The sequence below is a fragment of the Moschus berezovskii genome, chromosome 2, assembly GCF_049115385.1.
Source record: "Moschus berezovskii isolate FMDL1 chromosome 2, NW_MosBer_1.0, whole genome shotgun sequence".
Classification (NCBI taxonomy): Eukaryota; Metazoa; Chordata; class Mammalia; order Artiodactyla; family Moschidae; genus Moschus; species Moschus berezovskii.
In genome coordinates, this window is record NC_142461.1 from 50688929 (window position 1) to 50701924 (window position 12996).

The 12996-nt window shown below is 40.8% G+C and overlaps 1 protein-coding gene across 2 annotated transcripts; it reads left to right on the forward strand.

The window, feature by feature from the left end:
* Positions 1-20: 20 nt before the first annotated feature.
* On the forward strand, positions 21-10236 carry HSPD1 (heat shock protein family D (Hsp60) member 1). Of its 2 annotated transcripts, none has more exons than XM_055398968.2 (12): positions 21-133; positions 1269-1444; positions 2405-2657; positions 4480-4562; positions 5317-5412; positions 5806-5899; positions 6162-6330; positions 7860-7959; positions 8514-8759; positions 8881-9055; positions 9339-9517; positions 9610-10236. In XM_055398968.2, the coding sequence occupies exons 2-12, from the start codon at positions 1271-1273 to the stop codon at positions 9760-9762; spliced, it is 1722 nt and encodes a 573-aa protein (XP_055254943.2). In that variant the 5' UTR covers positions 21-133; positions 1269-1270; the 3' UTR covers positions 9763-10236. The 2 variants fall into 2 exon arrangements, with proteins under 2 accessions (XP_055254943.2, XP_055254942.2); XM_055398967.2 differs by lacking the exon at positions 21-133 and adding an exon at positions 192-349.
* The last annotated feature ends 2760 nt before the right edge of the window (positions 10237-12996 follow it).

Below are 12996 nucleotides of genomic sequence, written 5' to 3' on the forward strand. Positions count from 1 at the left end.
CGGAAATGACGCGTTTGACCCTTGACCCACATAGAGCCAGGCTCTTTCCGGAACGTTCTGGAACGGCGCGCAGCCCGGGAACTAGCCTAAGCGGGCCGGAGAGTGCTGAACCCGCTGGCCAAGCCCGGCGCGGGTAGGGAGGGGCGGGGCTGGCGCGCGGAGCGTGCAGATTGCAGGGCCCGGGCGGCCGGGAAGGGGTGGGCACCGCCCGCCGGCGCGCTGCGGAGGGGCGGGGGGAGCGGCGGAGGGAGGGGACACGGGCTCATTGCTGTGCGCGCCCTGCGCTCTGTCCCTCACTCGCCGCCGACGGCCTGTCTCGTCGCCCGCACGTCGCGCAGCTGCCCCGCAGGTACGCGGCCGCTCCGCGCCGCCTCACCCGTGCGTTTCGGACCCGGGAACCGTCCTTCCCCTCTGCGCTGAGCCGGTCCGCCGGCGCGAGCTAGAGCTTCCCCGGGCGCCGCAGGCCCGGGCCCGCTGAGCCAGGCCTCGTGGGTGCACGCGGGGCCCGTCACGTGCGGCGTGGATCGCTGGCCCAGCCGGGCACATCAGGGAGGGCTTACCCACGAGTGTGCGCGGAGTTGGGCGAGTGTATTCACATCGATCCTCCGGTGAAAGGCGATTGTGCTTGTGGTCGAGTGTAGGGTGCCAGGGAGGGTGGTCGCAGCGCGTGGGAACGGCTTTTGGCCTGGCGAACTGCTGGGGTATGGCATCTCCACCTTTGACCTTGCTTGGCTGTCCTGATGGAAAGACACGTGGGGCTGCTGGGAGTGGGCCCGGCCGCCGCCCCCAGCATCGTGGCCTTGCCCGCTGCTCTGATACAGTAGCCCCGAGTGGATACGTAAAGACACATTTTAGTAAGCGGGTTTTTTGCAGCGTCAGGAGTATTTTCCTTCCCTTGGTCACTTGGGTTTATAACTTGCCCCTTTCTGTAGACTTGGTTTTCTAGGGGACATTTGCAGCTGATTTGCTCTCAAGGCCATTTTAGCGGTGAAATATTAACTCGTTTTTAGCGTAGGAAGTAATAGCCGTGGGGAAGAAGAGCGTGTATTTTTGCTGTAGGTCAGGCATGGGGCGACCTCTTAAAGCTTGTACTAGTAGCCGGTGTTGAGGGGGCGGTGGCGGGTTCCGAGGCCACCGTGGATGCCAGGCGTCAGCCCAACTCACTTCTAATATTTCTGGTTCTGTTGCATGGGTGTCATGTTTGTGTTGTAACGCCACGGGTAGTGGTAGGTAGTATTGCCCTGATGATCTGTCTGTTTCTCCTTCAGAAATGCTTCGATTACCCGCAGTCCTTCGTCAGATGAGGCCAGTGTCCAGGGCACTGGCTCCTCATCTCACTCGGGCTTATGCCAAAGATGTAAAATTCGGTGCAGATGCTCGAGCCTTAATGCTTCAAGGTGTAGACCTTTTAGCCGATGCTGTAGCCGTTACTATGGGGCCAAAGGTATTCTTATTTTGTTCTGATTTATAGTATTGTTAGGGAATAACATTTTGCCGATGGCAGGAGTCACGCCAAGCTGTTAAATAGTTCTTAGAAGAGTATTCATAAACTGCTTGTGCCAAATTTGTGAAACTATTTTGTACAAAGTGTGATGTAATCAAGTGGTAACTCCTAGCTTAAGATGGATTGTTCAACTCAAGGTAGAATTAATCTCCCTTGCCTGCTTGAGTTAAATTTTGGATCCTTTCCAAGTAGTTAGTACTAGGCATAGGTGGAAGAATGTAACATCCACAGTACCTTAAGTATGAGCTTTTAAGTCTCATTTAAGGACGAGATTGGTGAATGAGGAGTAACAAGTAAATTGAGGAGATCTCTTCATGGGTCCTATTCGGTGGAGTGATGCTTCAGTTCAGGCTGAAAACAGTACAAATATCAAAGTGATCCAACTGAGTAAAATAATGGCCTTTGCGTGCCTCACAAAAAGCTTTGGTTCAAGCTGCCAGTACTGCTTGCATCGTATTTTAAGATTTAATGTTGAACAACTCAGGAAGGCTGCGCTGTTCTTGTCTTGCCATTGGTATTTTAGAAACTAAATTTTAAAACAAGTTCAAAAGTAAATTTTCACATTATTATAGCAGGCACCGGACAAAACTTAAATATGAATTATGTGGAGATTTCTGGAATTTCATTATAATCTCCCAAGTTAGTGTTGGTTAAGTCTCTAGAAATTTTATCTCTTATAACATCTCATCAAGGTTATGCACTTGGCAATAAAGAAGTCATTTTGTCTGTAAGAACATTAATGAACTTGCCCTTGAGATTCATGCAGCAGTTCTGATAAAAATGATCAGATGTTACATTGAGGCTTTAAAGTAATTGCCTATTATGAAAAATGATCTTTTTATTTTAAGCTAAATACTTAGCTTGTGAATCTGTGGCATTTTTTTCCTTCTGCAATTATAGGGAAGGACAGTGATTATTGAACAGAGTTGGGGAAGTCCCAAAGTGACAAAAGATGGTGTAACTGTTGCAAAGTCTATTGATTTAAAAGATAAATATAAAAATATTGGCGCTAAACTTGTTCAAGATGTTGCCAATAACACAAACGAAGAGGCCGGGGATGGCACCACTACTGCTACTGTACTGGCACGCTCTATTGCCAAGGAAGGCTTCGAGAAGATTAGCAAAGGTGCTAATCCAGTGGAAATCAGGAGAGGTAGGAATGTCTCTCTTCATTGTCACCACAGTGTTTTGAACTGTGTCAGGTTATCTGTTAAATTATATTAGAAAGTTGACTCTGTTGTTTCTCCTGTCTCCTAAAAATTTTTTTAAATCTTTTTTTAAAAAAATGCCTGAGTAGTGATTGAATTCCTGACTATGGGATGGGCATTGTGCTAGGTGGCAAAGAGGAGACTGTGGCTAAGATGCTTGTGCCCTGTGTCCACAGTCATCCATCCCTGTGTCATTGTCCCTTGGCTCACTTCTCCCCCAAACCAAGTTTATTGTAAGTTGCAGCATGTACTGTGTATTTCTAAAGCAGTAAGTTCAAGAAAACATCACCCAGGATATCAGAATGGGTTTTTATTTTTTATAAAGCAGTTTCTTCTTAACAGCACATTATGTTATGGGTCTGAAGTTTGTTTATTATTGCTTGTTTGGGGGAGTTAGGCCACAATTTAAAGATCTCCTCAGCATGGAATTGCTGTGTGTTTCTGGGTTGTATTACCAACCACACGTAGGAGACATAAACTAGGAGGCACATGAGAGTAAAGGAGATATTATTAATAATTTGTGAAAACTGACTTGTTAGGCATCCCAAAAATGGGATGAGGTACCATCTCATCTGTTTCAGTGTTTGAGATCCAAGTGAATGTGTCATTAAAAGCAGTTTGACTGGCAAGTATGAATTGAGGTTAAGGGTTACTTCCCAAAGAAAGTCATTGTTACTACAAATTGCTCTCAATTATTTTTGTGAAGTAACATTTCTCAAAATAAGGAAAGAGCTAGCACTGGTCTCAGTTGAAAAGACAATGCTTTCATAAATAAATCCGTACTGTGGTGATGTTAAATGTTAAAGGTGGTTGTTCATTTAAATGAGGAAATTTCAGCCAGTTAAAAACTTGCAGGGGTACAGCCACAAGAAAGTCCTTATCCTTGACAGTTACACTTGTTGAAAATAAGGGACTGTAATCCATTTTGGTCCTTGTGTCCTTCAGTGGAGGGGAAAATGTGCTAGATCACCCTGTAAGAAATGATTGAATCAGGAAAGATTTACATAGAATGAGTTGAATGGTGAGATTCTTGAAAGTGTACACTTTTTTTTTTAATGCCGTTTTAAAAAATAATTTTGGCATTGTGGTTCAGTTCAGTTTCAGTTCACTCACTCAGTCGTGGCCGACTCTTTGCGACCCCATGAATCACAGCACGCCAGGCCTCCCTGTCCATCACCAACTCCCAGAGTTCACCCAAACTCATGTCCATCGAGTCAGTGATGCCATCCAGCCATCTCATTCTCTGTTGTCCCCTTCTCCTGCCCCCAATCCCTTCCAGCATCAGGGTATTTTCCAGTAAGTCAACTCTTCTCATGAGGTGGCCAAAGTATTGGAGTTTCAGCCTCAGCATCAGTCCTTTCAATGAATACCCAGGACTGGTCTTCTTTAGGATGGACTGGTTGGATCTCCTTGCAGTCCAAGGAGCTCACAAGAGTCTTCTCCACCACCACAGTTGAAAAGCATCAATTCTTCGGTGCTCAGCTTTCTTCACAGTCCAACTCTCACATCCATACATGACCACGGGAAAAACCATAGCCTTGACTAGATGGACCTTTATTGGCAAAGTAATGTCTCTGCTTTTTCATGTGCTGTCTGTACTTCATTTATTAAAGTTTGTGTTTCAGTGCATGCCATCCAACTGCCTTGTGATTAGGAAGAGTACTGGTACAGAAGCATTAAGGCATTGAAACACTTAACATGAATCAGAATTTTAGCTGATATGGAGCCATGAGAGAATAAGCATTGTAATACATGTTCTTGAACCAGGTGTGATGTTAGCTGTTGATGCTGTAATTGCTGAACTTAAGAAGCAGTCTAAACCTGTGACAACCCCTGAAGAGATTGCTCAGGTATGGATTTTTAAAGTAACATGATTTTATCCTATAGTTACACAACAGTGTCAGAATAACAGTATTACCCAGTCACCAACATTCAAAGCATTTTTCTTACTGCTCGAGATTTGAAAAATTCCCCCACCAGGGATTGAACCTCTGCTCTCTGCAGTGGAACATGGTGTCTTAACCCCTGGACCACCAGGAAGTCTCCATAATTTGAGTCTTAATGAGTTGTCATTTTAGTTCTGCATGACTGAGTAAAAACTCATTTGTGTGGAAAATGTTATTTGGCCATTTATCAAAGATGAGTAATTTCATTTTCTAATATTGCCACCTTTGCCAGGGGAAAAAAGGGTAACGGGTCATCAGCCTCTTTCTTTTTTTTGCCACCCTGCCTGGCTTGTGGTATCCTAGTTCCCCAACCAGGGATGGAATCTGGGCCCCTGCAGTGAAAGCGCCAAATCCTAACCACTGGACCATAAGGGAATTCCCTCTTTTTTGTTTTTGTTTAAAAGAATAATTGTGCTTATTTCATTTCTTTCAAAAATAATGTAGAAAATAATCAGAATTTTAAAAAATTGCAGTGGGATCAGTTGTTCATTAGAATTGTTATGCTTAAAATCCCCTTTGCCTGTCACCACCACCACCACCCTGCCTCTAGCATCCCACCAAGGATATATCGATTGGGAAGTTAATGCGAAAAGGGAGGGGCGTTGATTGAGGAAGATAGCCTTACCTTTAATTTGAAAGAGTAGTTTGATTATTTCAGGTTGCTACAATTTCTGCAAATGGAGACAAAGAAATTGGCAACATCATTTCTGATGCCATGAAAAAAGTTGGAAGAAAGGGTGTTATCACAGTAAAGGTAAGTTTGTTTTTAATGATTGAAACAGATATCTGATAATCTGAGTTTTACAAGTACAAAAATTTGATCTACATGTGTATCCAAAAGTGTGTTCTGTTTCATTCCTTCACATGTAACACTGTCGCAGAATAATATGCTTATTGTGTTTGTGTTAATTATTAACCTATGCCTTCGGACATAAATCCATCTTGATTTAGATGATACTGACTTCTAGCTGTAAAAAATTAGTTCAAATACATATTCTTGCAAAAGTGGAGTTGGATGCCCTGGGATATTTGCATACTTCTATCTGAATTCCTTATGAGAAGTAGGGACTACTTATTAATTAGTTTGAAACTAGTCTTTGTATTTGTGTAATGAAATTCACATAATGAATTCTTTGACTTTTCATAGGATGGAAAAACACTGAATGATGAATTAGAAATTATTGAAGGCATGAAGTTTGATAGAGGGTATATTTCTCCATACTTTATTAATACATCAAAAGGTAAGAGCAAATGGGTAACTGAATTTTTTTTTTTAAGCATAGTTTAGTATGTGACACCCTGAGGGCATTTGTCACTGTCATACCTCAAAAGTAAATTCATGTGTTCCAAACGTTTGTGTGTATGAGAAAGAAAAACATGAACTGATCAGTCACTTTAAAGGTGTACTGGAACTTTGCTCTAGCAGTTTTTCATTTAAATTAAACTGCAGTCATTTTCAGCAGAATGGCCTCAAGTTGGTGAGAAATGTTCTTTGCTTTTCAGGTCAGAAATGTGAATTCCAAGATGCATATGTTCTATTGAGTGAAAAGAAAATTTCTAGTGTCCAGTCCATTGTTCCTGCTCTTGAAATTGCCAATGCTCACCGGAAGCCCTTGGTCATAATTGCTGAAGATGTGGATGGAGAAGCTCTAAGTACCCTTGTTTTGAATAGGTAATAGGCAGTGGTATTTGGTTTATATTTCTGGATGAAAGGCAGTTATTTGTATTGCTGTTTGAAATCTCCTTTATGCATGTTCTCCTTGAACCACTTGTGTTTGTGTAATACTGGTGGGTGTCGTGAACCTTTAGTCCAGTTATGAGTCTGTCTTCTTTGAATATGGTCCCTGAGTCCTTAATGTTTTGTGTACCTTTTTATAAGATAGCCTAAGTATTTATAGTTGTTTTGAAGATAAATGGCTGAGTCTTTGTTTTTGTATTTTTTACAAAAAAGATTTATGGAAAAGATATATTCACAATTAGTTTTTCATAAGAAGAGGTAAACAGCTGCCATTCTAAGTATATCTGGCAGTTGGCATTTTACATAATCTTCTAAAGGAAAATTTTTGTTAATGAATAGTCTAAAATAGAGAAATTGGTACTCAGGTTGGGGTCTATTAATTTTTTAGACTTATAATGTATTACATTTTACTTTAAGAAAAGAAGGTTAACGCTGTAGACAGAATCTTAGGGGGGTTTCGGTTTTTTGGGTTTTATTGGTGCCTGTGGAATCTTAGTTCCCTGAGCTGGGAGGGCATTTTTAAAATATATATTCTTCCTAATCCTATAGCTGGGGTGTATCAGAAATGAGATTCTCCAATTTTTATTATAATGGAAATGCACAAATGAAATAATCAGGTATATATTAGAGAATTGCATATTTTGACCTGAGCTCCTGGCGTGCTGTGATTCATGGGGTCGCAAAGAGTCGGACACGACTGAGCGACTGAACTGAATTGAAATAAGTTTACTTATCCTGTAATGTTTATAGCCTGGATATGCTTTGGGGGTTATGAAAAGCCCTAGAGATAGTGGGATGTGAAACAGAAATAGAAGAACAACAGGCCTAAAAAGTTCTGACTGAGTCATTTTACTGGTTGCTGTAAAGTTGGATCTCCAGTATACTTGGCATATTATCAGAGCTTAACCTTATTTTTATTTGGCTCCTTAATAAAACCAGGCCTGTCTTAAAGTTTATATATTACTTCCATTTCAATCGTTTCAAATGAGCGTTTTAAAAATTATATATTCTAAATATTCACTACCTGATTAAAAAGAAGGTAAGCTTAATGATATCAGCAGTATTTACATTTATAAAGGAATTGAATTAAAAACATTGCTCAGAATACAGCAGTAATACATAATACCTATAAATGGAGCTCATAACTTTAAAATTTGTCGTGTGTCAGAATCACCTGAAATACATAGTATTGTAAATCAACTGTCCCTCACTAAAAAAGAAAAACTGCTCAAACTGACGTTAATAGCAACTTAATCGAATACTAAATGGTTAAGGGTAAATGCTCATTAGATGATCCCCAAATTTAACATACAATAATTCTGATTAATTTACATGTTTTCAAGTGGACCGTAGGGTCAGAAGGTAAGCAGAAAGTGCAGTTTCCCAAGTAACCTTAGTTACTAGAACTTGAAGTAGACTGGCATTATTATAAAATTTAAATCTTATTAATAACTTCTTAATAGGCTGAAAGTTGGTCTTCAAGTTGTAGCAGTCAAAGCTCCAGGTTTTGGTGACAATAGAAAGAACCAGCTTAAAGACATGGCTATTGCTACTGGTGGTGCAGTAAGTAAAATAGATGTGATTTTGGTTTATTGAATGATTTATACATCCGGGTCTGAAATTTACAGATAGAATTCATATTTTCACAAATCTGTGTTTCTGTTCAGTAGAAGGTAGCGTTTGGGTTAAACAACATTAAGGTCCCTTATCTTTAATTTGCCATGAGTCTTGCCCAAGAGTGGTCTTTTGACTTGTATTCAGGAATGTGTTATAATAGAAAAAGGCAGGATTTCAGAGTTTAGGCCTAGGGTCTAGTCTTGGTGTCACCAAAAGTATGTCCTTAGATGAGATTTCTGAGTTCACTTGTTTCTCAAAGCTTAGTATTAATTGAGGATTAAGTGGGAAGTTGGAAATGTAATGAAAAACTACGCAAGTTTTGTTTGGTCTAGCTATAGTCTTGAAATTTCAGATTTCAAGGAAACAGTATTACAAGATGCTTTTCTTATCAAAACACTTGTAGGGTATGTTAATGATCCTGGTATAATGAAAAATGCCTGTAATCTGTAATTTGTTCTTTTTATTTTGTGGTTTGTTCATTTAAAAAAATGTTTCCATAGGTATTTGGAGAAGAAGGACTGAATCTAAATCTTGAAGATGTTCAGCCTCATGACTTAGGAAAGGTTGGAGAGGTCATTGTGACCAAAGATGATGCCATGCTCTTGAAAGGAAAGGGTGACAAGGCTCAAATTGAGAAGCGTATCCAAGAGATCATTGAGCAGTTAGATATCACAACTAGCGAATATGAAAAGGAAAAACTGAATGAACGTCTGGCAAAACTCTCAGATGGTGTTGCTGTGTTGAAGGTAAGATTCATTGTTGTAAATAAGCTGCTTGGATTCTGAGCCCAAGTGAACTAGGACTCTTGGCATTTAGCATCTTGAGTAGGAGAAGCCATACTAACTAGAGTTCTTTTTTGATTTTTAGGTTGGTGGGACAAGTGATGTTGAAGTGAATGAAAAGAAAGACAGAGTTACAGATGCCCTTAATGCTACACGAGCTGCTGTTGAAGAAGGCATTGTTCTGGGAGGGGGCTGTGCCCTGCTTCGGTGCATTCCAGCCTTGGAGTCAATAACTCCAGCTAATGAAGATCAAAAAACAGGTAAAAAGTTACCTTAGAAATGAGTTTACTTGCAACTTGATTTAGTCTTTCTGTTGTTAGAGTTATATTGTTGCTGCCCTCTAGATAGAACAAGAAGTCACAAAGCAGTTTCCAGAATAACAGAAGTAGTATAACACTGTTGTCAGAGATCTTTCAGGCAGAATCACTTGACCTGTGATGATCTCCCAATTTTAATTATCTGTCATTATTCTTGCAAGTAGAAGTGTGTTGTAATACTTAAAAAGGAAAAAACTCAATTTGCTAAAACACATTTTCTTTATAGGTATAGAAATAATTAAAAAAACACTCAAAATTCCTGCAATGACCATTGCTAAGAATGCAGGTGTTGAAGGATCATTGATAGTTGAGAAAATTATGCAGAGTTCTTCAGAAGTTGGTTATGATGCTATGCTTGGAGATTTTGTGAATATGGTGGAAAAAGGAATCATTGATCCAACTAAGGTAAATAGTTGATCACTGTCTAAAAATGCTGTCTTGTTCTTTTTTTTTTTTAACTAAGGAAAAGTAATATTTTATGAAAACTTTTTCCCTAGGTTGTAAGAACTGCATTACTGGATGCTGCCGGAGTGGCCTCTCTCTTAACAACAGCAGAAGTTGTAGTCACAGAAATTCCTAAAGAAGAGAAGGATCCTGGAATGGGTGGCATGGGTGGAATGGGAGGTGGTATGGGAGGTGGCATGTTCTAATTCCTAGAATAGTGCTTTGCCATTATTAATGAACTGTGAGAGGAAGCTCAAGGCAATGTTCCTCACCAATAACTTCAGGAGAGGTCAGTTGAAGGAGATGACTGAAGAAAAGGCTGGCTGATGTTTAAGAAAATAACTATAACCATCAGTTACTGGTTTCAGTTGACAACATAGAATGGTTTACTGCTGTCATTGTCCATGCCTACAGATAATTTATTTTGTATTTTTAAATAAAGACATTTGTACATTCCTGATAAATGAGCTTAAGAGCCATGTACCAATGTACTGCTTTCAACTTAAATCACTGAGGCATTTTTACTACTATTCTGTTAAAATCAGGATTTTAGTGCTTGCTATCACCAGATGAGAAGTTAAGAAGCAGCCTTTCTATGGAGAGTAAGAACAATTGTGTACAGAGTAGAGAAATATCCAATTATGTGACAACCTTTGTGTAATAAAAATTGTTTAAAGTTACCTGTGTTAGCTTTTCTGTGATCTAGAGAATGTGAGGAATGAAAGCCATTGAAGAGGGGAGGGGTACGTTTGACCCAAGTCTATAAAATGTTTCCTGCCTGTTTTGTACATTTCTCCGTTTCTCTCTGCTGCACTGGATTCAGTTCACTTCAGTCACTCAGTCGTGTCCAACTCTTTGTGACCCCATGAACCGCAGCACGCCAGGCCTCCTTGTCCATCACCAACTCCCGGAGTTTACCCAAACTAATGTCCATCGAGTCGGTGATGCCGTCCAGCCATCTCATTCTCTGTCGTCCTCTTCTCTTCCTGCCTTGTCTTCCCCAACATCAGGGTCTTTTCAAATGAGTCAGCTCTTCGTGTCAGGTGGCCAAAATATTGGAGTTTCAGCTTCAACATCAATCCTTCAATGAACACCCAGGACTGATCTCCTTTAGGATGGACTGGTTGGATCTCCTTACAGTCCAAGGGACTCTCAAGGGTCTTCTCCAGCACCACAGTTCAAAAGCATCAATTCTTCAGCAATCAGCTTTCTTTATAGTCCAACTCTCACATCCATACATGACCACTGGAAAAACCATAGCCTTGACTAGATGGACCTTTGTTGGCAAAATAATGTCTCTGCTTTTTAATATGCTATCTAGGTTGGTCATAACTTTCCTTCCAAGGAGTAAACGTCTTTTAATTTCCTGGCTGCAATCAATATCTGCAATGATTTTGGAGCCCTGAAAAATAAAGTCAGCCACTGTTTCCCCATCTGTTTACCATGAAGTAATGGGACTGGTTGGCAAAGTAATGTCTCTGCTTTTTAATATACTGTCAAGGTTGGTCATAACTTTCCTTCCAAGGAGCAAGCGTCTTTTAATTTCATACCTGCAATCAGCCTTACAGGGAGGCCTGGCGTGCTGTGATTCATGGGGTCGCGGAGAGTCGGACACGACTGAGCGACTGAACTGAACTGAATGGGACTGGACGCCATGATCTTAATTTTCTGAATGTTGAGATTTAAGCCAACTTTTTCACTCTCTCACTTCCATCAATAGGCTCTTTAGTTACTCTTCACTTTCTGCCATAAGGGTGGTATCATCTGCATATCTGAGGTTATTGATATTTCTCCCGGCAATCATGATTCCAGCTTGTGGTTCATCCAGCCCAGAATTTCTCATGATGTACTCCGCGTGTAAGTTAAATAGGCAGGGTGACAATATGCAGCCTTAACGTACTCCATTTCCTATTTGGAACCAGTCTGTTGTTCCATGTCCAGTTCTGTTGCTTTCCTTTGCTGCAGACTGGATTATACTATCACATTGGTTGTTTAGTCACTAAGTCATGTCTGACTTGGAACTTCATGGACTGTAGGCTTCCAGATTCCTGTCTATGGGATTTCTCAGGCAAGAATACTGGAGTGGGTTGCCATTTCCTTCTCCAGCAGATCTTCCTCACCCAAGGATCAACCCCCCATCTCCTGTAGTGACAGGCAGATTCATTACCACTGAGCTACCTGGGAAGTCCTACATTATTACATTAAAAGGGGACAACTCTGAATTTTGTATATGTTGAGGTTTGGCCATAAAAAAAGGGCAACTTGGTTCTTTTAAGGGTTATGGTTATTGTTCCAGAGCCTTAACAAACGATAAGCAGTGGGTTCCCTGTTTGGTACCCACAGGTGAAGAGAGATTTGAATGGAAAGGAGAGGTGTGCTGTTGGAACATAATGGATAGCAGGGAAGGGCATCCACAACTTGATATGCACAGCCCAGGGCTACCACCTTTGTTTCTTAAGAACATGAAATAGGTTCCTGTCTCAGTGCACTTGATCTAGCGCACTTAAAGTGCAAGATCTTGTGCAATATTATCTTTTTAATCTGTGTCAAGAATGTACTCTTGGAGCTATAGAATCATTTGCTCTGTGGGGAGAAATTCCAGTCTGCTGCTCAGTTTGGCCCTGTGGATGCTGCTAAGATCTGGTATAAGCTAGGCACCAAGATGAATGTTTTTGCTTTCCTTATCTAGTTTGAATTGTTTGGGCAGAATAGAAGGAAAAAGTCCATCACATATACAAAACCAAAGTCACTTGAGACCCTGTACCTAGAAATTGCTTTGTTATTAATAAAATCGCTTGGGTTAGAAAAACAACAGATCAAAGAGGACTGAAAGAATAAAGGGCATTTAGTGTGCTAGACGCTGGACCAAGTACTTGCACTATTTTAACCCTTGGAACAGTCACATTAGGAATTACCAAATCTATGCTGTCGTTACTAAACTGAGGCTCTGAATGGTTACATAACTATTGACCTCAGCTATTAAGTGGTAGCTGTTCAGTCTCAGCTATTAATGCTAGATCCCAAATTTGAACCAGGGTTTAATTGAAAGAGCTCAAACCAAAAAGCAAGCCTGGAATGAACCCCTAAGCCAGTATCTAGGTAATCTTAAGAAACCTGAGAGCTGCAGCCAGAGAAAACATAAATGGGGAAATTGCCTTTTCCTTAGACTAGAGTAACTGCACAAGGCGACTGAAGTTTTAGATTCCAGAGAAGTGCAGAAGTACCAAGGATCAAGAGGGTTCCTTCAAACACCATTTGGTCAAGACAAAGGATGCTAATGACTAGGTGAGCAAGCAGGAATGGTAGATCTCCCGCGAAAACCTGGTCTGGGCACACATGGAAATCACTTGGGAAACCATACAATGTCCAGGCCCTGACTGTCAAACTGTGAAAGCAAGTGGATTTATCTGAACACACACAGGTCCACAGAGGCCTTTTCA

Bases quoted from the DNA above. Each gene is read 5' to 3' on its own strand.
- HSPD1 (XM_055398968.2), top strand. From the start codon at position 1,271: ATGCTTCGATTACCCGCAGTCCTTCGTCAGATGAGGCCAGTGTCCAGG. The intron at 6,331-7,859 runs GTAATAGGCAGT...ACTTCTTAATAG, and splicing joins AGTACCCTTGTTTTGAATAG to GCTGAAAGTTGGTCTTCAAG. The intron at 9,056-9,338 runs GTAAAAAGTTAC...TTTTCTTTATAG, and splicing joins TAATGAAGATCAAAAAACAG to GTATAGAAATAATTAAAAAA.